Source organism: Budorcas taxicolor, chromosome 14, assembly GCF_023091745.1.
Source record: "Budorcas taxicolor isolate Tak-1 chromosome 14, Takin1.1, whole genome shotgun sequence".
NCBI classification, from domain to species: Eukaryota; Metazoa; Chordata; class Mammalia; order Artiodactyla; family Bovidae; genus Budorcas; species Budorcas taxicolor.
This window is the reverse complement of record NC_068923.1, coordinates 88,746,691-88,774,014: the sequence shown is the minus strand read 5'-3', so window position 1 is coordinate 88,774,014 and position 27,324 is coordinate 88,746,691. Positions and strand designations below refer to the sequence as shown.

Below are 27,324 nucleotides of genomic sequence, written 5' to 3'. Positions count from 1 at the left end.
AATTCTAGAAAATATTTTATATATGGTGATTTTGAGTGATAATTTTGAGACTTAGAGTGATGTGTTTAATTGCGTTACTAATGACCAGAGAAAAACAGACACGAGAAGGAATATATTATTAAAATGCAATAGTATCTTGGAACAGTGCATTTCTACTCTTGACAATAAAGCGTTCACATCAGTAATTTTTTATACAACAAAAATATTATGTTTCCTTGTTTAGAATACCTGCTGAAGACACAGAAGGAAGTAAACCTCCGCAACCTGATGATTCTCACAACATAGCTATCCATGTTAAGAAAGCACGCGGTGGGCACACGTTATACGGACCAAAAAAGTATGAAGAGACGGTAGTGCAATTCATGGCTATTTTAAAGAAACTGTAAGTATTTTAAATATGTTACTTATGGTAGTTGAATAATTCTTTTGAATAGCTTTTTAAAACTCATTATTTCTTCCTATTCAACATGGATAGTCTATTGGATAGGAATAAATCACTACTCTTTCCTCCATCTCCTAAAACCCAGGGAGAGGTGATTGAGGGTCCCCTTGGGGTGTATTAGTCATATTTGCTAACATCATAAATCTTATCATGACTCCATTAATCACATTGCAATGGGTCTAAATGCTTTATGTAATTCAAACAAAAATAATGCAACTGAAACCTGTTTAATTGATGGATATGTTGTGGTATCTATAGCCCTCCATTTATCTTTAGCTGAACCACGAGCAGATCCATGGACTACTTGAGTAATGCCATTTAATACATTTTTAAAAATAACTACCTTATACTCTAAAATTTTTTACTTTGTCATCATACTTGAAATTTTAACAAATTGATTTTGAGTAAGAGTAGCCACTTTTTAAAGAAATGCAAATATGCCTGACAAGATTAAGAATACTAGTTATTGATAACAGAGCACTTCGGCTTAATCATATTATGATGTCTTAACTTATACTTAAATTCAGCAGCTCTGAGTAAACAATGTTAGATGGGAGGAAGGAAAAAAGAGGTTGAAACATTAAAATCATTGGAAAGGTCATATATGGGGGATGTCACCAGAAAGGAAGGGTTTAAATAAGTAGAGGACATTGTAATTGTGAAGTGTGTACAGAGAATAGACAATGGGAGGGAGAGGTGAGAGAGAAAAGAGAATTACAAATCTTTCTGTTAAGTTTTGTATTTTGAGGCATATCAGGTTAAATACAACCTTACACGTGTTAGTTAGATTTTGGGTTGTAAGCAACAGAAACTGGCTGGTTAATTAAAACAAACAAACAAGAAGGAATGGGGAAAGGGGAAACTTGTGGAGAAATATTGGATAGCTCCCAAAATAGAGAAAGAAGTATTTGACTCTTCTGGGTGTATAACATTGGACTCAGTCAGCTACAACTATTTTTGATTGGGGGTTATTAGGCTCATACTTTAGTTTCAGAGAGAAGGAGTCAGATTGTTGATTGTTGCAGTTTGCTTTCATATTCATATCTTGGATAAAGGCTGATGGGGATCACACACTTTAATTTACAGTTGTACTGAATTTACCTTCAATTGGTAAGAGATAGGATTTCAAAAGAGAAAATATCAGTGTCTCAGAAAGAGAGGGAAATGGATCATGAATAAACAATATTAAAAGCAATGAATTAAAACATGATGAAATTTTTATAAGTAATTTTGACTGACTGTATTTTTCACTTATTAATGAATTCAGTATATACTTTTGAATCCCTATAGTTTCTGAAAATATTCTTAATTTTGGGACAGCAGTGGTGAATACAATATTTTTGCCCTCATGGGGAGCTTATATTCTAATGTAAGAGGGATAATACACACACACACACACACACACACACACACACACACAGACACACTATATATGTATGTATATGTATATATTATGTTAGTGATAGGTATTAGAAATAGAAACTAATGCTGAATAGGTGTATAGGGGATGATGGGAATGATTAGAAAAGTCATATAATTTAATGAAATGAGAGCGCTAGTGAATCAGATATCTTGGAGAAGTTCATTTCAAGGAGAGGAAACACAAGTGCTGGAGCCAGGGATGACACGTGTTTTGTAAATTGGGGGGAAAAAAAAAAATCAGCAAGCAGGCCAGTGTTGTGAAAGTACATTGGTAAGGGGAAGAATGGGTAGCAGTGAGTCTTCAGAGTTGGCTGAAGCAGATCATTGCTTTGCATCTTGCAGGCTATGGTAAGTTTTCAATCTTGGTGTGACAGGCAAAATGGGAATGACATTGTTTTTATTTATGTGGTAATGTGTCATGTGGGTACCAGGAGGAGATTTGGGATGACCTGTCAGAAGGCTATATGGAATTGGTCTAGGTGTGAGATAACTGTGGTCTGAATTCTGTTTTTAGGGAGTTCAGTTTGACACGTATCAATAGAACTTAGCATTTAAAAATACATGAGCTGAACAGTTTTCAATTGATATTCCTGGAAGCACATTAGGTTATTAGCTCAACCTGACCCCCAACAAAGATAATGCCGGGCAATTCATCTCCTGCTCTCACATGTTTGTATTTGATGACATTGCATATAACACCACCGGCTTTAAAAACAGAATTATGGATTTCTTTGGTAAACATAATTGATTTCTTTATAAATGACTAATTTCTGGAAAACAAGTGATGTGTATATGTAACTGTGGGGGTTGTAGAAAGGATAGGAGAGGAGACAAACTGATAAATGAGCTGTGAAAAGCAGTTCAAGATCCTCTGAGAAAACTTGGCCCAAATGATTTTTCTCCTACTTTCTCCAATTAAAGATGTTTCCTTTGAGGGAAGGAGGCATCTGAAGATCATTATGTTTCAGTGGAGCAGTGATGCAAAGCCGCTTCTCAGGAATGACTCAGAGAAATTGGTCCCTGAAAAGACATGAGGGTTTGTGATTTTTAGATTCAGGCTGCTTAAAATCCAAATGCAATATGGTTCTTACAGTACTGTTTGCTAGTGAAATGGGGTATAAGAGGAGGAAATGTAATCTCAAAGTATATTTTAGGGTTACATGCTGATGAGAGAAATAAACTTTGTGGGTTATTAATTCTGTTAAAAATGCAAAGTTGGGTTAAAATCTAAGTGGAATTGGAAAGGCCCTCTTCTTTACATTAAAAAAAAAAGTCCTTATTGCGAAGAGTTGACTCATTGGAAAAGACCCTGATGCTGGGAGGGATTGAGGGCAGGAGGAGAAGGGGATGACAGAGGATGAGATGGATGGGTGGCATCACCGACTCGATGGACATAAGTTTGGGTAAACTCTGGGAGTTGGTGATGGACAGGGAGGCCTGGCATGCTGCAATTCATGGGGTCACAAAGAGTTGGACACGACTGAGTGACTGAACTGAACAAAACTGACTGGAATCTAAAAGGGAACATAAGTTAACAAAGAATGATGCAAATGCTAAATGTAATTTAGATTTCTGACAGAAACAGTTTATAAGAATTGTTTATAAGAATGGAAATTGTAAAAGAGAGCTATTTTTGTTAAAAGAGATGAGTTAGCCAAGGACAGAAATTAAAACCTCCTTGACAGTAGATTGATAGCATAGAAGAGTAAGGCACTTTCTTGGCCCACCAATGACAATGAGAGTTAAATTTACATTTGGGGTGCAGGAATCACAAATGCCTGACTTCAGAGTGAAAAGGAATATGTCCTGACTTGCACTCCACTAGTAATTAGTTGTTTAGTTCCTGGTGCTGCTGCTGCTAAGTCGCTTCAGTCGTGTCTGACTCTGTGCGACCCCATAGATGGCAGCCCACCAGGCTCCCCAGTCCCTGGGATTCTCTAGGCAAGAATACTGGAGTGGGTTGCCATTTCCTTCTCCAATGCATGAAAGTGAAAAGTGAAAGTGAAATTGCTCAGTCATGTCCGACTAAGTAGTGTCCAATTACTTTGCGCCCCTTGGACTGCAGCCTGTCAGTCTCCTGTCCATGGGATTGCCAAGGCAAGTGATGAGTTATATGATCTCGGGCAACTTTCTACCTCTTGATATATAATTCACTAATCTCTAACATGGGAACAACTGTTAATGTCATAGGATCATTGTTGTCGAAAAGCCTAAATGAAGTTAAAAAATGTAAAGCCCTATGAATATTATTAGTCCATCACAGGTCTTTGCACAAGTCAATCTCCCCTTTCCAAAGGACTCTTCCATGTTATGATAAGAATTTTTTATAGAAGACTTTGCTATATACTTCCTATAGCTGAAGTACAAAGAGGTTTCTAGTATTGCAGAATAACAGTGATCACATATATATTTTTTAATTTAAGAAGGAATATGCAGATTTCTCTTAGTTTGTGAATAAATCTACTGTGCTGTGCTTAATCATTCACTCATGTCCAACTCTTTGTGACCCCGTGGACTGTAGCCCACCAGGCTCCTCTGTCCATGGGGATTCTCTGGGCAAAAATACTGGAGTGGGTAGCTCTCTTCCAGGGGATCTCCCAAACCCAGGGATCAAACCCAGGTCTCCTGCATTGCAAGAGGATTCTTTACTATCTGAGCCACCAAGGAAGCCCAAGAATATGGAGTGGATAGCCTATCCCTTCTCCAGGGGATCTTCCTGACCCAGGTATTAAACTAGGGTCTCCTGCATTGCAGGGGAATTCTCTCCCAGCTGAAGTACCAGGGAAACCCTTGTGAATAAGTAATTGCCATTAATTATTTATTATGTATTTATATTAATTTACAAAGGTGCCAGTGATATTTTTATACTAGAGTTTCAGAAGCCACTAGTTGGTCACAAATTAACTAATGTTTAAGAAAATGATATCTTTGTATCATTCTCTTATTGTTTGGAAATAAGTAAATGCTCTCCTTCCTTATTTCTAGTCAGATTTTTTTTTTCACTGTGTAGCTATGTCTTAGTCCCTTTGTGTTGCTATAACAAAAAACCGATAGACTGGATGGCTTAAATAACAGAAGTTTATTTGTCGCAGTCAGTTCGGGAGGCTGGGAGGTCTGAGATCAAGGAGCCTGCAGATTCCTTGGGTGGGGCGGGGCCCCTTCCCGCGTCATCGGTGGCCATCTTCTGGCTCTGTGCTCACGTGGCCAAAGTGGAGAGAGGTCCCAGAGTGTCTTCTGAGATACAGTGCCCAGTGTGTGGAGCGGGGTGGGGAGGGGTTCCCTGAACCAATATGCAATTCAACTCAGAGACAGCACCAGCTTTCATAGGTTTGGGGTTCAGATCTGCAAAACTACTGTCTTTTCTCCAACTCATTCTCCCCTTCCAGACAGCAGTTGAAAGCTTGTGCTTCTGACCGACCTACCACAGATTAGAGTTGCCACAACCCTTCCGTGGACTTCAGATGCCGCTCACAAGTCTAGATTTTTGCCTGCACTTCTGACCAACTGACTGTAAATCACAGGCCCCATGGCCCCTTCCTTAGGTTCAATTAATTTGCTAGAGCAGATCAAAGAACTCAGAGGAACATTTTTCTTACTAGATCACTAGTTTATTATTAAAAAATATAACTCAGGAACAGTCAGAAGGAAGAGATGCATAGGACAAGGTGTATGGGAAGGGATGTGGAGCTTACATGCACTCTTGGAGCGGGAGTGAGTGAAAGTTGCTCAGTCGTGTCTGACTTTGCCACCCCACTGACTGTAGCCCGCCAGGCTCCTCTGTCCATGGAACTCTCCAGGACAGAATACTGGAGTGGATAGCCATTTCCTTATCCAGGGGATATTTCCCACCCAGGGATTGAACCCACGTTTCCTGCATTGGCATGAGGATTCTTTATACTGTGCTACATAGGAAGCTCAAAGAAAGACATTATGCATATTATTAATATTATTGTTTAATAATACACATACTGCTGCTAAGTCGCTTTGGTCATGTCTGACTCTGTGCGACCCCATAGATGGCAGCCCACTAGGCTCCTCTGTCCCTGGGATTCTCCAGGCAAGAATACTGGAGTGGGTTGCCATTTCCTTCTCCAATGCATGAAAGTGAAGAGTGAAAGTAAAGTCGCTCAGTGGTGTCTGACTCTTAGCGACCCCATGGACTACAGCCTACCAAGCTCCTCCGTCCATGAGATTTTCCAGGCAAGAGTACTGGAATAGGTTGTCATTGCCTTCTCCAATACACATACTATTATTATATAATACAGTTAATTAATATATATTAAATATTTTTATTGAAGTATAAGTTAGTTACAATAAAATGCATATTTTAACACATTCAATTTGATGCATCTTGACACATGTATACATCTATGAAACCATCATCACTGTATAAATTTGGTATGTCTTGACATGTATATATCTATGAAACCATCACCACAATCAAGATAAAGAACATATTCATCATTCATAAGAGTTTCCTTGTGCACCTTTGCAATCCTTTTCTTTTACTCAAACTTATACCCCATTCCCTTTCCCCGAAGCAGCCACTCATTAGCTTTCTGCCACTATAGCTTGTTTTCGAGAATTATGTATACATGGAATCATACAACGTATTTCGTACTTTAGCCTGGTTGTCTCACTGAACACAGGTATTCTGGAGAGTTATTCATGTTGTTTTGCATACCAGTAGCTCATTTCTTTTTTTCTTGTGTGGTAATACACTCGATAATGTGCAACCATTTCTATCCATTCATCTGTTTATAGACATTTGCTTTGTTTTTAGTTTTTGTCTATTATATTTATAAAGCTGCTATGAACATTCAAGTACAAGTCTGGACATTGGCCTTCATTTCTGTTAAGTAAAAACCTAGAAATGGAGAAACTTCAGTTCAGTTTAGTTCAGTTCAATCACTCAGTCGTGTCCAACTCTTTGCAACCCCATGAACTGCAGCATGCCAGGCCTCCCTGTCCATCACCAACTCCGAGTTCACCCAAACGCATGTCCATGGAGTTGGTGATGCCATCCAAGCATCTCATCCTCTGTCATCCCCTTCTCCTCCCACCCTAAATCTTTCCCAGCATCAGAAGCTTTTCCAATGAGTCAGTTCTTCACGTCAGGTGGCCAAAGTATTGGAGTTTCAGCTTCAGCATCAGTCCTTCCAATGAACACCCAGGACTGATCTCCTTTAGGATGGACTGGGTGGTCCTCCTTGCAGTCCAAGGGACTCTCAAGAGTCTTCTCCAACACCACAGTTCAAAAGCATCAATTCTTCTGTGCTCAGCTTTCTTTATAGTCCAACTCTCACATCCATACATGGCCACTGGAAAAACCATAGCCTTAACTAGATGGACCTTTGTGAACAAAGTAATGTCTCTGCTTTTTAATATGCTATCTAGGTTGGTCATAACTTTCCTTCCAAGGAGTAAGCATCTTTTAATTTCATAGCTGCAACCATCTGCAGTGATTTTGGAGCCCCTCAAAATAAAGTCAGCCACTGTTTCCACTGTTTCCCCATCTACTTCCCATGAAGTGATGGGACCAGATGCCGTGATCGTAGTTTTCTTAATGTTGAGCTTTCAGCTGACATTTTTACTCTCCTCCTTCACTTTCAAGAGGCTCTTTAGTTCTTCTTCACTTTCTGCCATAAGGGTGGTGTCATCTGCATATCTGAGGTTATTGATATTTCTCCCGGCAATCTTGATTCCAGCTTGTGCTTCCTCCAGCCCACTGTTTCTCATGATGTACTCTGCATAGAAGTTAAATATGCAAGGCTGACAATATGCAGCCTTGACGTACTCCTTTTGCTATTTGGAACCAGTCTGTTGTTCCACGTCCAGTTCTAACTGTTGCTTCCTGACCTGCATACAGGTTTTTCAAGAGGCAGGTCAGGAGGTCTGGTATTCCCTTCTCATTCAGAATTTCCACAGTTTCTTGTGATCCACACAGTAGGAGGCTTTGGCATAGTCAATAAAGCAGAAATAGATGTTTTTCTGGAACTCTCTTGCTTTTTTGATGATCCAGCGGATGTTGGCAATTTGATCTCTGGTTCCTCTGCCTTTTCTGAAACCAGCGTGAACATCTGGAAGTTCACGGTTCACGTATTGCTGAAGCCTGGCTTGCAGAATTTTGAGCATTACTTCACTAGTGTGTGAGATGAGTACAATTGTGCGGTCGTTTGAGCATTCCTTGGCATTGGCTTTCTTTGGGATTGTGGAGAAGGAAATGGCAACACACTCCAGTATTCTTGCCTGGAGAATCCCATGGTCGGAGGAGCCTGGTAGGCTACAGTCCACAGGGTCGCAAAGAGTCGGACACGATTGAGCGATTTCACTTTCACTTTCTTTGGGATTGGAATGAAAACTGGCTTTTTCCAGTCCCGTGGCCACTGCTGAGTTTTCCAAATTTGCTGGCATATTGAGTGCAGCCCTTTCACAGTGTCATCTTTCAGGATTTGAAATAGCTCAACTGGAATTCCATCACTTCCACTAGCTTTGTTCATATGATGCTTTCTAACGCCCACTTGACTTCACATTCCAGGATGTCTGGCTCTAGGTGAGTGATCACACCGTCATGATTATCTAGGTCATGAAGATCTTTTTTGTACAGTTCTTTTGGTATTCTTGCCACCTTTTCTTAATATCTCCTGCTTCTGTTAGGTCCCTACCATTTCGGTCCTTTATTGTGCCCATCTTTGCATGAAATGTTACCTTGGTATCTTTGATTTTCTTGAAGAGATTTCTAGTCTTTCCCATTCTGTTGTTTTCCTCTATTTTTTTCATTGATCGCTGAGGAAGGCTTTCTTACCTTTCCTTGCTATTCTTTGGAACTCTGTATTCAGATGCTTATATCTTTCCTTTTCTCCTTTGCTTTTCACTTCCCTTCTTTTCACAGCTATTTGTAAGGCCTCCTAGGTAAGTATATGTTGAACTTTTAAGAAATTGCCAAACTCTTCCAAAAGTCTTGTACTGCAAACATTGCACTATTAGTTTATGAGTGTTCTATTTCTTTTGCATTCTTGTCAAATCTTGATTTGATCATTTTAAAATTTTTAGTTATTCTAATAGGCTTATAGTGCCATATCATGATTTTTAATTTATCCTTCTCTACTAACTAATGATGTTTAATGTATTTGTCATTCATATATGTTCTTTGATGAAATACTTGTACATATATTTTGCACAATTTAAAAGTGAAAACTCAATTTTAAAAGAGGGAAGTATTTACTCAAATATTGAAGGTAATTTTTATATTCTAAACATATTAAAACATCTATCAGATATACACCTAGTAAATATTTTCTTAGTCTTAGCTTATCTTTTTCACTTTCCAAAGTTTCAAAAAGTAGAAGTGCTTAATTTTTATTAAATCCAATTTAATCGTTTTTCTTTTATGAATCGCGCTTTTGATATTGTATATGGGAAATTTTGCCCTATTAAAACTCTTGATTGTATGTTTTCTTTCACAAGTTTTATAGTTTTAGGTTTTGCATTTAAGTCTGTTATTCATTTTGAGTTAATTTTTGCAAATGGTATAAAGTGTTACTAGAAGTTTGGTTGCTTTTTATTTATTTGTTTGTTTTGCTCATTGATATCCATTTATTGAAAATGATACTCTTTCTGGATTGCAATGCCTTTGTAGTTTTGGTGGAAATTATCTATTCATGCACAAGTGGTTTTACTTATGGAATTTCTATTTTGTTGACGTATGTCTATCTTAATTCACTTAATTTACATGTGATGATTACTGTAGTTTTTTGATATGTCCTAAAATCAGATGGGTTTGCCAATTGGCAATGGTGGTAAGGAGCCCACTTGTCAATGCAGGAGATAGAAGACATTTTGGTTTGATCCCTGGGTGCGAAAGATCCCCTGGAGGAGGGCATGGCAACCCACTCCTATGTTCTTGTGTGGAGAATCCCATGAACAGAGGAGCCTGGCGGGCTACAGTCCATGGGGTCACTCAGAGTTGGACACGACTGAAGGAACTTAGCACGCATGCAAGTAAAACCAGGTAGTGTGATTTCTTCCACCTTGTTGCTCTTTTGGATAATCTTCAGTCTCTTGTGTATTCAGATGGATGTTTAGAATCAGTTTGTAAGTTGCTAAAAGAGAAAAGACTACTTGGAATTTTACATATTTATTGCAATTTTCATTTGCTTTTTAATTTTATGTTTGTTTTAGGTAACAGAACTTATTGAATCTTCCTAGGTTTTAAAAAGAATCTAGCTGTAGAACTCATTTCAAAATAAACTTTGTACAGATAAATAATGTGTTAAAATCATAACAATTTTGACCGAGAGATGGTTGGATCTGGAAAACTTTCTACTCTGTGTATAAATCCTATAAATCAATATTATTAAGACTTTGAAAGAAACATTTTCTTTTTTTTAAGTTAGATTTACCCAGTTTTAACCTTTCATCTCTTCATTTTTTTTTTCTGCCTGAAGTATGCCGTTTAATATTTTCCTTAGTGTGTCTTCTGATGGAAAATTCTTTCAAGTTTCGTTTCTTAGAAAAATGACTTTATTATTCTTCATTTTTGGAGATTTTTCACTGAAAATAGAATGTGAAATTGGCAGTTATTTTATGACTTTTTGGCTTTGTTTCAACTGCAAAGTCAGCTATCTGTCTTGTTGTTACTCCTTTGTTCCTCCTTTGAAAGTAATAAGACTTCTTTTTTTTTTCTAGCTATTTCTAAGATTTTTCTCTTTGTATTTGGTTTTTAAAACTTAAAAGTTTTAAAATCTTGCTTTTATTTTTCTAGTCACCAATTCTCTTTTGCTCATTCATGGAGCTGTTAATTTCAGTTATTTCATTTGTCATTTCTAAAAACTTCAGTGGACTATTTTTTATAGTTTGCAGTTCTTTGCCAAAATCTTCATATTATCGTTTGAGTTCTTGGACATTTCAATCATAATATTGATTATGATGCATATTGGTCACATTTTAAGTTTACTATACACTTGGGCTAGCTATTGTTTTATTGATGTCTAGTCTTGTGCCAGATTCATCTGAATTAAAACTAACTTTAGCTTTATGATGTGTGCTGATATCTAGTAAGACAATTTCTTACTAATTTGTTAATTAATTACATATACAATGTAGTATATTTCTCATTCAGGAACATGGTGTATATTTTGCATTTTTTTAAGTCGTCTTTTGTGACTCTTAGTAGAGTTTCATAGAGATTCTATATTTTTTAACGGGGTCATTTCCTAGTTCTTATATCTTTTTTGTAAATATTGTAAGTGCATTACTTTCTTATTGCATTTTTTTCAAGACCAGTCTCAAAAAAATTAATGGGCACAGTTGAAGAAGTACTTTTTCCTTTCAGATCTATTGAAGTATAATTGATACATAGCATCCTGTAAGTTTAAATGTATACCATAATAACTTAAATGTATTATGAAGTGGTTACCACAAGTTTAATTAATATCCATAAGCCTATATAGATACAAAAATGCTTTTTTTTCCTTTGAGATGGAAACTTTTAGGATTATTCTCTTATAAACTTTCAAATCATTGTATTTTTTAAATATTGAAAGTATATGGGAAAGCTAGTGATTAAACTAGACCTATATATGTCAGTTTTGTTTATTTTTTGAAAACATCAGTTCTAAGTTTTACTGGGCTTCCCTGGTGGTTCAGATGGTAAAGAATCTGCCTGCAATGTGGAAAACCCGGGTTTGATTCCTGGGTGGGGAAGATATCCTGGAGAAGGAAATGGCAACCCACTCCAGTATTCTTGCCTGGAGAATCCCATAGACAGATAAGCCTAGTGGGCTACAGTCCGCAGGGTCACAGAGTCGAATGTGACTGAGCGAGTAACACACACATATATATTGGTAGTTAAACAGCTAGCTTCCCAATATACTTGGAATACTTAAACAATATGATGATTTGCAAGTTTTCAGGAGAATAGGTCCTAAAAGTTCCCATCTCAAGGGAGAAAAAATTATATATTTTAGTAGGATTTCCCTGGTGGCTCAGATGGTAAAGCGTCTGCCTCCAATGCGGGAGACCCGGGTTCGATCCCTGGGTTGGGAAGTTCCCTGGAGAAGGAAAAGGCAACCCACTCCAGTACTCTTGCCTAGAAAATCCCATGGACGGAGAAGCCTGGTGTCCATAGGGTCGCAAAGAGTCGGACATGACTGAGCGACTTCACTTACTCACTCCCTGGTGACTCAGACAGTAAAGCATCTGCCTCCAATGCCGGGGACCTGGGTTAGAGCTCTGTGTTGGGAACATGCCCTGGAGGAGAGTATGGCAACCCACTCCAGTATTCTTGCCTGCAGAATACCCATGAACAGAGGAGACCAGTGGGCTACAGTCTATGGGGTTGCAAAGAGTCGGACAGGACTGAGTGACTAACATTCACTTTCACTTTCACTTTATTTTGAAATGCAAAAACTAAAAATCCATTCAATATAAGTCTAGACATTTTCAGTTCAGTTCAGTCACTCAGTCGTGTCCGACTCTTTGCGACCCCATGAATCGCAGCACGCCAGGCCTCCCTGTCCATCACCAACTCCCAGAGTTCACTCAGACTCACGTCTATCGAGTCCGTGATGCCATCCAGCCATCTCATCCTCGGTCGTCCCCTTCTCCTCCTGTCCCCAATCCCTCCCAGCATCAGAGTCTTTTCCAACGAGTCAACTATTCACGTGAGGTGGCCAAAGTACTGGAGCTTCAGCTTTAGCATCATTCCTTCCAAAGAAATCCCAGGGCTGATCTCCTTCAGAATGGACTGGTTGGATCTCCTTGCAGTCCAAGGGACTCTCAAGAGTCTTCTCCAACACCACAGTTCAAAAGCAATTCTTTGGCGCTCAGCCTTCTTAACAGTCCAACTCTCACATCCATACATGACCACAGGAAAAACAATAGCCTTTACTAGACGGACCTTAGTCGGCAAAGTAATATCTCTGCTTTTGAATATGCTATCTAGGTTGGTCATAACTTTCCTTCCAAGGAGCAAGCGTCTTTTAATTTCATGGCTGCAGTCACCATCTGCATTGATTTTGGAGCCCCCCAAAATAAAATCTGACACTGTTTCCACTGTTTCCCCATCTATTTCCTATGAAGTGATGGGACCAGATGCCATGATCTTCGTTTTCTGAATGTTGAGCTTTAAGCCAACTTTTTCACTCTCCTCTTTCACTTTCATCAAGAGGCTTTTTAGCTCCTCTTCACTTTCTGCCATAAGGGTGGTGTCATCTGCATATCTGAGGTTATTGATATTTCTCCTGGCAATCTTGATTCCAGCTTGTGTTTCTCCCAGCCCAGCGTTTCTCATGATGTACTCTGCATAGAAGTTAAATAAGCAGGGTGACAATATACAGTCTTGACATACTCCTTTTCCTATTTGGAACCAGTCTGTTGTTCCATGTCCAGTTCTAACTATTGCTTCCTGACCTGTTTCTCCTAAACATTTTAGGAGAAAACTATTGGGAAAACTCTATGATGAGCAAATAAAATGAAAATATTCTCTGTGTTTGGAGGCTTCTCTGTCTATGGGATTCTCCAGGCAAGAATACTGGAGTGGGTTGCCATTTCCTTCTCCAGGAGATCTTCCTGACCCAGGGATCGAACCTGGATCTCCCACATTAGAGGCAGACTCTTTAACCTCTGAGCCACCAGGGAAGCCATGTATTACATTAGTGTACATGAATTCTTTATTGAATTAGTCCATTGTTGTTTAGTCGCTAATTCATGTCCAATTCTTTGCAACCCCGTTGACTGTAGCCTGCCAGGCTCCTCTGCCCATGGGATTTCCCAGGCAAGAATACGAGAGTAGGTTGTCATTTCCTTCTCCCAGGAATCTTCTTGACCCAGGGATTGAACTCATGTCTCCTGCATTGGCAGGTGGATTCTTACCACTGAGCCACTAGGGAAGCCCTCAAGTAATCTATACTGCTATGAATTGCCTTTTAATGTCTGGTTTTACGTCTTGAGATTATACTACTTCATTCTCCCTATTTTCTTGTCATTTGAGCTTATTTTTGTCATTTACAGTCCCTTTAGTTGTTTACTAGAAAATTTAGAGAAGAAACTAGCCATCTTTTACTAAAATTTACCTCAAGCCTTTAATCTTATTTACAGAAAGCCAATATCCTTATTGACCTTCATTTCTTTAAGTGTCAATGTGGGTAGATGAACTTCCTCTTGAGGAAACATCAATAATATTAATAGCAATAAGAATCAGTTTTTATTGCTATCTTCTAAAAGCATAAATGAGACAGGAAATAATCTAGGCAGTGGGTTTGAAAAAATTGTGTCACTGATTCAAAGTTAAATTGACTAGTGTTTTTTACTTGAAATTAGATTTATAAAACATTTTGAATGTAGTGTTATTAATAAATAAGCATCTCTCTTTTCTGTATTTTACAGTATATACACAAAATCCTGGTAACCCATCCTAATTTCATATTTGTAAATGATATGCTTTTTGTTTTAGGAACATATATTCTAAGTATAGCTCTCTATGTAGCAAATACATATTCTTTTATAGAAAAAAGTGCAATCTATACAACAGCCTAGGAATATTTGGAATATGAGTATATACACTGAATATTCCAAATAACATCACACAAACAATGTAGCTTTTCATTGTCTTTTTTTTTTTTTCAGTTATGGAAAGGTTAAGATTACATCTTTGAATCAGTTCAAGTTTTGAATCTGTCACTGAGTTATTAATTCAGAATAAAGTATCAATTCACATTTTCCCTCTGTAGTCAACCTTGTCCTTATTAATCACTAAATAACAACAGCATTTGTTTTCTTGTGTATTTGTAATATGGATGATATATTTTTCCTTAGTTTAAAAGAATGAAAACTATTATAAGAACACTAAATATCCAATTCCAAATGATTATTCTCCTAAAAATATTTCTTAATACACAAACACTTTGGATAAATCAGCTCTTCTGTATAGAAACAGATTTTTATTTAGAAGTAACTGTCTCCTATAGGAGGTCCCATAGGGCTGTATTTCTAAGGCTACTGCCTGTGCCAGAGGCTGCTCAGCTGAGTCACCATCACTTATGAGGTTAACTGCTTATTTTTTACAGAGTTAAAAGGTGATATAAAAGCAAAGTAAGACATGCTAGATTCTTCCAATGTTGTTGAAAAATGTAACAATTAAAGGTCCTTGACAGAAAAATCTTTTTGATTGAATTACTCTACTTATGTTAAATAATAATACTTCCACAAACACATATAACTCAATTTTTTCTGTTTTCAGTGATTTTGATACTTATAAGTTCTAAAAGTCAAATTTATCACCACCTTTCAAGTATTTGCCTTTATTTTTGTCTTCTGACTTCCTTTTTTGATTTTCATACTTGAGACTAGAATTTTTATAACAGTTGAAAATGTATTACTTTAAAGAATGAGGCAAATTAAACAATGTTCCAAAGATTGCTTCAGTTATGGTATAGTAAGCCCTGATCCTTAAGGGGCTTATTCCCCTGGTTGTGGGCAATCTTGCCAGCTGCTGGCTCACAGATGCCAGCTCTGAGTGAGGGAGCTATCCAGCCCAAGTTTGTGCCCTTTTGCTGACATTCAGTAACTAAGGTGGATGTTGGAGACTGTTTTATGCCATATTCACATTATGCATTTCTTGACTTTAGCAAATGTCTAGCTCATTGCCCAACTTGTATCTCAATGTGGATTTATGTTCATATTTTAAACACATTTTGAGAAAGTATAAAAGTTTTGCCAGTTTAGATACAAAACCAAAGACATGATCCATGAAAGAAATAATTAATAAGGAAGAGTTTATTAAAATTATAAATTTCTGTTTTGAGAAAGACAAATTCAAGAAAATGAGAATGAGTTTAGATACGTCAAAAGACTGGGAGAAAATGCCTGCAAAAAATACATCTGATAAAGAACTGGTATCCAAAATATACAGAGAAATTATACAACTAAACAATAAAAAAACAAGTTGATTTTAAAAAATAGACAAAAGACTTTAACAGACACTTCACCAAAGTAAATATACTGATAACAAATAAGGGTCTGAAAAGATACGTTGCATCACATGTCATCAGGGAAATGCAAGATAAAACAAGAAGGTGATACCACTACACACCCATCAGAATGGCTGAAGTGCAGGGCACTGACAATATCAAGTGTGGGCAAGGATGTGGAAAACAGGAACTCTCATTCATTTCTGGTGGGAATGCAAAATGGCAAAGCCGCTTTGGAAGATAATTTGGTTTCTTATATAACTCAACATCCTCTTTGTACATGTGTGTTAGTTGCTCAGTTGCGTCTGACTCTTTAGGAGCCCATGGACTGTAGCCCACCAGGGATCCGCTAATACCAGAGTGAGTAAGCATTCCCTTCTCCAGGGAATCTTCCTGACCCAAGGATTGAATCTGGGTCTCCTGCATTGCAGGTGAATTCTTTACTGTCTGAGCCACCAGGGAAGTTGGCAAGTGATTGTTCTCATTAGCATTTACCCAAAGAAGTTAAAAACTTCTGTCCCCACAGAAATCTGCACATGGATGTTTATAACAACTTTATTCATAACTGCCAAAGCTTGGAAGCAACCAAGGTGTCCTTCAATAGGTGAGCGGATAAGTAGACCGTAGTAATGGAGACATCAGAATATAACCCAGAGTTAAAAGGAAATTAGCCATCACACCATGAAAGATGTGGAGAGAACTTGATTGCATATTAGTAAGTAAAAGAAGCCAATATGAAAAGACAACATATGATGTGATATCAACTCTATATGGCATTCTAGAAAATGCAAAACTATGGAGGCGGTAAAACATTCATTCATTCATTGCCAGGACTTGGGCAGTGGGAAGGGATGAATCGGTGGAGCACAGACAATTTTTAGGGCAGTAAAAGCACTCTGTAGGATATTGTAATGATGAATACATGTCACTATACATTTGCTCAAGCACATAGTCTGTATACCAAGAGTGAACTCCAACGCAAATCATGGAGTTGGATAATTATGATGTGTCAATGTAGATTTATTAATTTTAATAAATGTCCTTCTCTGGTCGACGATGTTGATAATGGGGGAGGTTGTGCATGTGTAGAGGCAGGGAGTATATGAAAAATCTCTATCATCTCTTGTTAGTTTTGCTCTGAATCTAAAGCTTCTCTAAAAGATGAAGACCATATAAAAAAGTTTACTGACTCAAGCAAATGCACAGTTAATATGCTATATTACATTAAAATTAATGTGGTAGAGTTTATTATAGAGATAAAGTTTATTTTAAACTTTTGAAAATGACTTCAGTCATATGTATTATAGACTGCATAGTACATATAGGCATATGTTCTAAGAGCCTAAAGGGACTACTTAAATTTTTTGGTTACACTTTGCTGTGTTTTATGGGGCAAATTATTTGCTATTGTATTATTAAGGGATTTGCAAAGATCTCAAGATATAGGATAAGAGTAATAGTTGATCCTTATTGAACTTTATATTTGTTGTTGCTTTTAATGTTCACAGCAATCTAATTAGGTGGGAGATATTATTTCCCATTCCACTCCCTACCATTTTAACAGATGAGGAAACTAGGGTTCAGTAGTACTTTCTGGGAATCGAATCTGGGACTGAAACTCAGGATGATATGAAAGTAAAATGTCTGTTTTCAGCCACTGCAGTATACAAATTTGACTATTAATAATCTGCAGAACTTTTGTGTGCATTAACTCACACCCTCTGATACACCCGCACATGATGCTTTCAGAGTATGTTTTCGAGAGGGAGACTAGACACAGCAGTTTGTATGGAAAATAAGGTGAGACCTTGAAGCTTTACATAAAATTAAGAAACATGAACAGCCTACATAACAGAACACATTTGGGATGATGCAGACTGTGGGGAGACTGTGGTATTGCTCTGTGTATGCACGTGTGTATGTGTGTATATGCTGTACGTTTACACATACTCAAGCCTTCCCAAAGAACATGAGAGAGATATCTGATTACAAGGGTTTTAGATGCCCTTGCTGGCATAAGTCTCTTAATTCTGTTAATTTAATCTAAGATTTGTTGATATATATATACACACACACATACGCACACATGCATGTGTGTGTGCTCAGGTGCTTCAGACTCCAAGGACCATAGCATGCCAGGCTCCTCTGTCCATGGGATTTCCCAGGCAAGAATACTGGAATGGCTTCCCATTTCCTTCTCCAGGAGACCTTCCTGACCTAGGGCTTGAACTCATGTTTCCTGTGCCTCCTGCATTACAGGCAGATTCTTTACTGCTGAACCACCAGGGAAGCCTATATATTAATATATAATTAAACTCCCCCTTTAAAATGTTGAGCTTGATGGATTTTGACAATTGTGTACAGTTGTGTAACTGTCATCAAAATTCATCCTTTATGTGGTCCATATTTTCTCATCCCTGAACCAAGATACCCTCTGATCTATTTTCTGTCATTAGAGTTTGGCATTTACTAGAATTTCATATAAAAGGAACCTTGGATGGGAGGCAAGTTTGGGGGTGAATCAGTCAGTTCAGTCATTCAGTCGTGTCCGACTCCCTGCGACCCCATGAATCGCAGCACACCAGGCCTCCCTGTCCATCACCATCTCCCAGAGTTCACTCAAACTCACGTCCATCGAGTCGGTGATGCTATCCAGTCATCTCATCCTCTGTTGTCCCCTTTCCCTCCTGCCCCCAATCCCTCCCAGCATCAGAGTCTTTTCCAATGAGTCAACTCTTCGCATGAGGTGGCCAAAGTACTGGAGTTTCAGCTTCAGCATCATTCCCTCCAAAGAAATCCCAGCGTTGATCTCCTTCAGAATGGTCTGGTTGGATCTCCTTGCAGTCCAAGGGAGGTGAATGGATACATGTATATGTATGGCTGAGTCTCTTTGCTGTTCACCTAAAACTATCACAATATCATCAATTTGCCATCAGTTCAGTTCAGTCACTCAGTCATGTCTGACTCTGCAGTCCCATGGACTGCAGCATGCCAGGCCTCCCAGTCCATCACCAACTCCCAGAGCTTGCTCAAACTCATGTCCATCAAGTTGGTGATGCCATCCAACCATCTCATCCTCTGTCATCCCCTTCTCCTCCCACCTTCAATCTTTCCCAGCATCAGGGTCTTTTCAAATGAGTCAGTTCTTCACATCAGGTGGCCAAAGTATTGGAGTTTCAGCTTCAACATCAGTCCTTCCAATGAATATACAGGATTGATTTCCTTTAGGATGGACTGATTGGATCTCCTTGCATCCAAGGGACTCTCAAGAGTCTTCTCCAACACCACAGTTCAAAAGCAACAATTCTTCAGCACTCAGCTTTCTTTATAGTCCAACTCTCACATCCATACGTGACCACTGGAAAAACCATAGCCTTGACTAGATGGACCTTTTTTGGCAAAGTAATGTCTCTGCTTTTTAATATGTTGTCTAGATTGGTCATAACTTTCCTTCCAAGGAGCAAGCATCTTTTAATTTCATGGCTGCAGTCACCATCTGCAGTGATTTTGGAGCCCCCAAAATAAAGTCTGACACTGTTTCCACTGTTTCCCCATTTATTTACCATGAAGTGATGGGACTGGAGGCCATGATATTAGTTTTCTGAATGTTGAGCTTTAAGCCAACTTTTTCACTCTTCTCTTTCACTTTCATCAAGAAGCTCTTTAGTTCTTCTTCTGCTGCTGCTGCTAAGTCACTTCAGTCGTGTCCGACTCTGTGCAACCCCATAGACGGCAGCCTACCAGCTCCTCTGTCCCTGGGATTCTCCAGGCAAGAACACTGGAGTAGGTTACCATTTCCTCCTCCAATGCATGAAAGTGAGAAGTGAAATTGAAGTTGCTCAGTTGTGTTTGACTCTTTGTGACTGCATGGAATGCAGCCTACCAGGCTCCTCCATTCATGGGATTTTCCAGGCAAGAGTACTGGAGTGGGGTGCCATTGCCTTCTCTGTAGTTCTTTCTCACTTTCTGTCAAAAGGATATCTGCATATCTGAGGTTATTGATATTTCTCCCACAGTCTTGATCCCAGCTTGTGCTTCATCCAGCCCTGCGTTTCTCATGATATTCTCTGCCTATAAGTGAAATAAGCAGGGTGACAATATACAGCCTTGATGTACTCCTTTCCCTATTTGGAATCAGTCTGTTGTTCCATGTCTAGTTCTAACTGCTGCTTCCTGACCTGCATACCGGTTTTTCAAGAGGCAGGTAGATTAGATCTTAATTGATTTCACTTTGCAATGCTTTATAATTTTCAATGTATAAGTTATTCACAACTTTTGTTGAAGTAATTTCTAAAAATTTTATTTCTAATAGATGTTTTTATAATTGAAAAATTTTAATTTTGGTTTTGAATTTTTAATTTTTTATTGATTATTAAAATACCAGTTATTGATTTTTAAATTGACCTATACTATGACCTTGATAATTTACTTTTTAATTCTGCTTGTTATTTTGTAGCTTCCTTAGAATTTTTAAATATACCATCAAATTATATGAAATAATAGTTTTACTTATTCCTTTCCAATCTTGATGCCCTCAAATATAATTTTAAATAAAATGGAGAGATAAGATATTTCTTGCCTTTTTTCTTGATTTTAGACATAAAGTAATGAGTAATTTACTGCTGAGTATATTAGTTTAATGTTTTTTGTAGATTGTTAAATCAGGTTGAGGCAGTTTTTTCTATTCTTAGATTACTAATATTTTTAAAAGATTGTAAATGGAAGTTGTTTTATAAAATGGCTTTTTCTACATCTACTGAAATTATCTTAAGTTTTCCTACTTTATTTTACCGTATTGATTTGAGATATTAAACTTGCTACCCCAGGTAAATTCCAACAGGTCATAGTGTATTATATTTTTAACACATTGCAACAATTTGCTCATATTTTCTTAAGAATTTTTCCTGTTTCTTCATGAGAAGTATGAATCTCCAGTTTTATTTTGTGATCATTCTCTTCTTTGTTTTCTGAAAGGTTTATACAGGATTGGTTTTATTTATTTCTTAAGTGTTTGATAGAATTCACTGTTGAAGGCATCTGTGTATGAAATTTTCTTTAGGGATGATTTTAAATTATAATTTCAGTGACTTTAATTAATAAAAACTTATTCAAAATTTCTGTTTCTTTTTTCAGGTTTGCTAATTTATGATTTTCAAATCTTTGAAACCTATGTTATCAAAGGCATAGGTATAACTCTATGTGTGTGTTAGTTACTCAGTCTTGTCCAACTCTTTGCCAGATCATGGACTATAGCTCACCAGGCTACTCTGCTCATGAATTCTCCAGGCAAGAATACTGGAGTAGGCTGTCATTCCTTTCTCCAGGGGGTCTTCCCAACCCAGGAAGTGAACCCGAGACTCTTGCATTGCAGAGAGTAGCTTCATCTAGTCTTATTCTTTTCATGTCTTTGGGATTTGAAGTGGTATCTCCTCTTCATTTCTGAATTGTTACTTTGTGTCTTTTTTACTTGATCAGTCTACTTAGAGGTCTATCAATTTCAGAACCAGAAACTGTTGTAGTGTTTGAGGTGAAATTATTAGGTAATTTGAGAAAATAGTGATGAAAAAGCAGATGTGTTGCTCACTTTCATGGAAATTACAGTGTCACAAAGTAGTTTGAGAAAAAGCAGGTAAAAATGTAGATAGTACCACTTATGTTAAGTGTTATGAATTAAACAAATCAGGTATTTTGATAGAGAATAATAACAGGAGTGAAAGATGGGGGTTGGAGCTACAAATTACTGTCAGGAAGGAGGTCTTTCAGTGGTTGTAATGATTAAGCTGAAATATGAAACATGACAAAGAGCTTGCTGTGTGAATGACAGTGAACCTTGTTCTGGACAGAGGGACAACCTATGTGTGCGTCTCCAGGAAAGAATGCTTTTAGAGTGTTGCAGTAGCTGAATAAAGAGGTCAGTAGGACTTGGAGGGGATGCAAGTAAGTCAATAAATTTGAAGAATCAGGGCAGATTCAGCTTAAGCAGCAATCTCTGGATCACTGTAGAAACAGATCTTGACTTTATATATGACAAGCATACATAAATAAATATTTATGAAACACCATGGTAAGTTCTGCAGCAGAGGCATAAACCATAAAACAAGGTTGACACATTTTTACTTTCAATGTCCACATGGTAAATATTTTAGATTTTGGACCATGCAGTCTCTGTTGCATGTACTCAACTCTGTATCATGGAACAGAGACAGGCTATAGTTTTACATGAATAAATGAGCAAGACTTTATTCTTTCAAAGAAACCCTATTTTAGAAAAATAAACAAGCAGACTAACTGAAAAAGAGAAAGTGAGCTAGATTAGTCCATAGGCTATAGGTTTCTGGCCTTTGACATAAACAACATCTTTTCTTTTAACGAAATAAAAATTCATTAGAATGAAAATCATACGATTGGGAATTTAAGTGGAGTGTTTGATAATGAGCACTGGTTTTTGAAATAAAAACCGATGGGAGTTACTACATCAGGGCAAGAAAAATACAGGTTATTGCTGGAACGGCCTGAAATACGGATTTGAAAGGCAGTCTGTATATGAGGAGGTGTGTGTATGTGTGTGTGTGTGATGTGGAGACAGTGGAATGAACAGAAGGGGACTGGGGAGACAGGAAGTCTTAAAAATGTTCTAAGGTGCTTGGAATTGACAGAGATACATTCTTAAAGTATTTTACATCCATATTTATGTTTAGATAACATTCTTGTGAAAGATGAACTGGAGATGGAAAAAGTAGAAATATTTTTGTCAAAAATCCTTGATGGATTTCCTTTTGCTTGTCAAATACGTTCAAACTCCCGTTGTTATTGAGAGCCTCCATGATCTCCATACATCAGTTCAGTTCAGTTCAGTTCTGTTGCTCAGTCATGTTCGACTCTTTGCAACCCCATGAACTGCAGCACGCCAGGCCTTCTGGTCCAACATCAGCTCCCAAAGCTTGCTCAAACTCATGTCCATCTAGTCAGTGATGCCATCCAACCATCTCATCCTCTGTCATCCCCTTCTTCTCCTGCCTTCCATCTTTCCCAGCATCAGGATCCTTTCCAGTGAGTCAGTTCTTCTCATCAGGTGGCCAAAGTATTGGAGTTTCAGCTTCAGCATCAGTCCTTCCAATGAATATTCAGGACTGATTTCCAAACCAGTCAATCCTCATCCATAATTGCATTCTAATTTAATTTTCCTTAGTCCCTCAAAAAAGTAGCCTCTCTCTCAGGCTTATTTCCTACCTGGTAATTTGTTTTCTATTATCTAAAGGATAATGGGGCTTCCCAGGTGGCCCTGGTGGTAAAAAAAATCTGCCTGCTAGTGCAGGAGGTGCAAGAGACATGGGTTCAATCCCTGGGTTGGGAAGATCCCCTGGTGAACAGAATGGCAACTCACTCCAGTATTCTGGCCAATAAAATCCCAGCGACAGAGGAGCCTGGCAGGTTACAGTCCATGGGGCAGCAAAGAGTTGGACATGACCGAGTGATGGACCACACCTATTTAAAAGACCAACTGTCCTTGTTTTTACTATTATTATTACTCTTCCAAAATTTTTTATTCAGGAAGAATTTCTAGAGGTTTCCAAAGCCTCTTTTCCTCCCATTCCACCTCTTCTTTGGTGACTGCTGCTCACAATTAGACAAAATCTTACATGCACATTTGTTGCCTTTTTTTTATCTTATGGTCTCACCAGAATTATGAACTTTTTGAGCATAGAAACCATGACTTCCTACCAAGCACTGGTCTTAATGCTGAGAATGCTCAAAAGCACAATAAACACATCGATTAATTGATGCAAATATCAATAACACTGACAATTTTACCTGAGCACAAGTTAATGCAAAAACCTGTAAACCACAAAAATGTTTTCACTGGGGTTTCTAAAAGTTTTTTCATACTGTTGTTTTATATATATATACATGAACTATCTGTACTTTAAAACACTGTAGTAGTCGATTGAATATAAAGTTTTACAGCTTCTGTTTTCAGTTTTAGACACCAATGTATTTTCTACTTTTGGGCAGAAAGACATGTTCTATCTTAAATAATTAGTTATGAAATTAGACTGGGAGTGGAGAGTAAGCAGAATAGTTGAGTGTCGCAAAGTTGACACAGTGAAAGCATAGTGAGGTTAGAGCTTAGACAGTTAGGTATCCTCTGTCTTAAAGACCCAATGTTTTACGGTAATACAGAGTCACAGCTGAAATCTTCAGCCTAGGACCATGAGATACTTGCTACCTTTGCTATGGATACACAGTGTATTTAAGAGCCAAGACTCACCCCTTTTTGATGATCAACGTGACGTATTTAGAGGAGACTTTGCTTTAAAAATATAATCATGAAAGCTCTTTACAGAAGACACTTTGTATACCTTAGAGGAATTCGGATAATATAGAGCAAGCCTCTCTGCCTGTGGCTGATTCACTGCACTCTTCAGTGTCCTGGAGGAGGCCATTCTCCTCTGTCACCGCCTTGGAAACGTGATTAGATCACATTCAGTTTGTCAACATTCCCAACCCTTTGGTTGGTTTTCCCAAATGTTTAGGCCGCCTTGAAAAGAATTAAGCCAGTTGTTGCTGATAGGGCTTCATTATCCTGTGAAAAAGTGGTTAGAGAGATATTAGCTCTGAGGCAGTTTTCCTGGTAGACATGAAACGGGGTCTGTGGAAGCGGTGGGTAGTGTGTGACTCCTGACTGGTTCTTCTTAGGTCCGGTGTGACAGGGCTTGTGCGTTCTAGTATGATCTTTATTGCACTCTAGCTCTGAGGTCTCTCAGGAGTCACAGTGAGGAGAGGTTATAGCCATTCTCCAAACTTATTTAGCCACCTGAGTCATAAGTCTTCCTCCAGACCCCGGGGTGTCTCCTCCCTTAGTGAATCCTAATCTTTCTTGTTGGCAAGGTCGTGCCCACCTTATGATATGGCTTCCTCACCACTAGCAGCTCATGGAGCAAAACAGAATAGAGTTCAGTGTTCCTTGGTAAGCCTGTTTCTTTTTCTCAAAGGCTGAATAAGCCCAGAGTGCACTCAAGATTACGTTTCTCCACACCCACATTACAACACAAAGGCAAATCTATACCATAAATACTAAGTAGATAGAATTGATTTTCATTTCCTGTGGTTATCGTGGTCTATCAAGTTGCTGACAATTCTGACCATTGTTTTCAGAGGAAATACGGGGTCAGGTCCCTTGTGAGTCTCTAGGTTCTCATATCTTGATTAATATCATATGGTAGTTTCACGTACATTGAACTCATGGCCAGCAGTTCTAACTCATGCCTAAATGAAGCTTATCTAACATTTTCTCCAGAAGGCACATCACAGCCCTCTTACAATTTAGGAATACTAGACAGCAAGTGTAATAGGGAAGAACCTTTTACAAGTTCATGACTACGGCGATGCTGCCAATAAGCTTAATTATACATAATGGCCCATTTCTGGGAACCCTGCCTTCCAGGCAATGAGCATTATGCTAAAATATTCTTGTTTAGCTCACAGGAAACATCCTGGCCAGGCCCACTTGTGAATGATTGTACTTATATATCAGTATAGGTAGAGACAGAGATACAGATAGAAATCCTCCCTACAGTCATTCACAGGTTTCACTTTAGTGACTATCAGTTAAACTTTTAATTCCTTAAAAAGTCACGTTCTCTTTTTGTTTTCTCCATTTTAATTCTTATTCCCAGTAGTCACTAATTTTTTAAAAAATAAATTTATTTATTTTAATTGGAGGTTAATTACTTTACAATATTGTATTGGTTTTCCCATTTAGAAAGATGGTAACGATAACCCAGTAGTCACTTATAAGTGTTCTTTGTAGGAAGAGGGAAAAGAAGAAGACATATCTTCAGTTTATTTATCTCAATATTGAAGGGATAAGAGAATTATCCAGATATTGTCATTTGCTAGCATACCCTTTGGAGAGGGAAATGGCAACCCACTGCAGTATTCTTGCCTAGAGAATCCCATGAACAGAGGAGCTTGGCGGGCTACAATCCATGAGGTCGCAAAGAGTCGGACAGTTTGCGACTATGAAGGGTGGACTCAGAGGTAAGAGCCTCCAGTGTGTGCCGCTGTGCTTCATTCTGCTATAGAAACTTTACTTGATTTTATGAAAATGCACATATAAATTGTTTAGTTCTCCTTTTACCTTTCATACATTACATCTAATTCAAAATCAAATCTTTCTGAGATAACCCTAAAAATAGAGGATGTCCAGAATTCGATCCACGTTTTTCCTCCAGTTCCGAGAGAGCAGAGCTGATCAGAGCCACTGCTGTGTCTCTCTAGGTTCATTTCCATGGACTCCTTAACTAGTCGTGGCTTCTATTCGTCATCTGCCACAGCTTGTTCATAACATAGTAGCAAGGGTGGTCCTTCAGAAATTAGATCATGTCTTTCCTCTACTCCAAATCCTGGATGGTTAAAAACTGGAGTTCCTTAAACATTCCACAAGGCAGTATATGAGTTTGACTCCCTGCATTTCTTCAAACCCATCATCTTTTAGTAATAGGTCCAACGTTCATTCTATTGCAGCTGCATGGTCTTTTTGCTGTTTTTCAAAAATACCAAATATATTCTCCCCTTTGCACTGATGTTTACCTATCCTGAAACCCCTTCCCTCACATATTCTCAGGCTAACTCTTCCCTAAAGTCTTTGCTCAAATGTTAGCTTTTCAATAAAACCTGCCCTGGTCACCCAGTTTAAATCAACAACATATTTCCTTTGCCCTGCTTTCCCCACCCTCCTTACTCTAATGTATTATTCTATATCACTTATTGCCATCTAGCATATTATGTAATTTATTTAATTATGCTTACTATTTGTCTATCTTGTTTCATCTCTAGAATGTAAGTTTCACAGACACAAGCATCTATGTCTGTCACAAGTATCTAGTAAGTGTCTAGTAAGTATCTAGATATGTGCCTGGCATGTATTATGTGTGTAGGAAAATATTTATTGTCTGTTTTAAATAGTCAGTCTTCTCTTTCTTAGGACAGATGATAAGAAAGTGAAATCCAATCACCTTTTTCCCTTGAAGAAATTACCAGTTCATGCCCATAAAACTTGGCTGAAATGTTCATTGCTTTATCTTTTTCTGACCTTCATTTTGGAAGGAGTCCAGATTTATTTCAATGTTTGCAAAGAAACGAGGGAGTTAAACATCAAAGATCAGAAAAACAATGTAAAAAAATCTTGATATTTAATATTGTCTTGTACATAAATGAAAAGATATGTTGAAAATCTTTTTTGATTGTTCCATGTTCTGTGGTTCTTGGTGTTTTAGAATATTTGTGTTGGACTTTAAAAAAATAAACAATTAAAAAGAAGGGAGAAATTCCTAATTTTATGATATTCCAAAATACATAGACCATCAGAATATAAGACTACTTGTTATTGTAACTGAATAATGATAAAAGGAGACTGGTTAGGATGAAAGGAGCAGTTTAGGAGTTGGGTAGATCTTACTTCATACAAATCATAATTCTGCTGCCACT

At 37.9% G+C, this 27,324-nt stretch overlaps 1 protein-coding gene and 1 non-coding gene across 2 annotated transcripts in view; both read left to right on the top strand.

The window, feature by feature from the left end:
- The window catches only part of CNBD1 (cyclic nucleotide binding domain containing 1), a 490,840-nt gene that overhangs the window by 79,572 nt on the left and 383,944 nt on the right, over positions 1 to 27,324 (top strand). Inside the window, exon 5 of the mRNA XM_052651586.1 lies at positions 224 to 382. Coding sequence (XP_052507546.1) covers positions 224 to 382 — 159 coding nt within the window. The remainder of the gene's footprint in view (positions 1 to 223; positions 383 to 27,324) is intronic.
- TRNAW-CCA (transfer RNA tryptophan (anticodon CCA)) lies at positions 11,840 to 11,911 on the top strand. Its single transcript has one exon. It is a non-coding gene; the product is annotated as a tRNA-Trp (tRNA).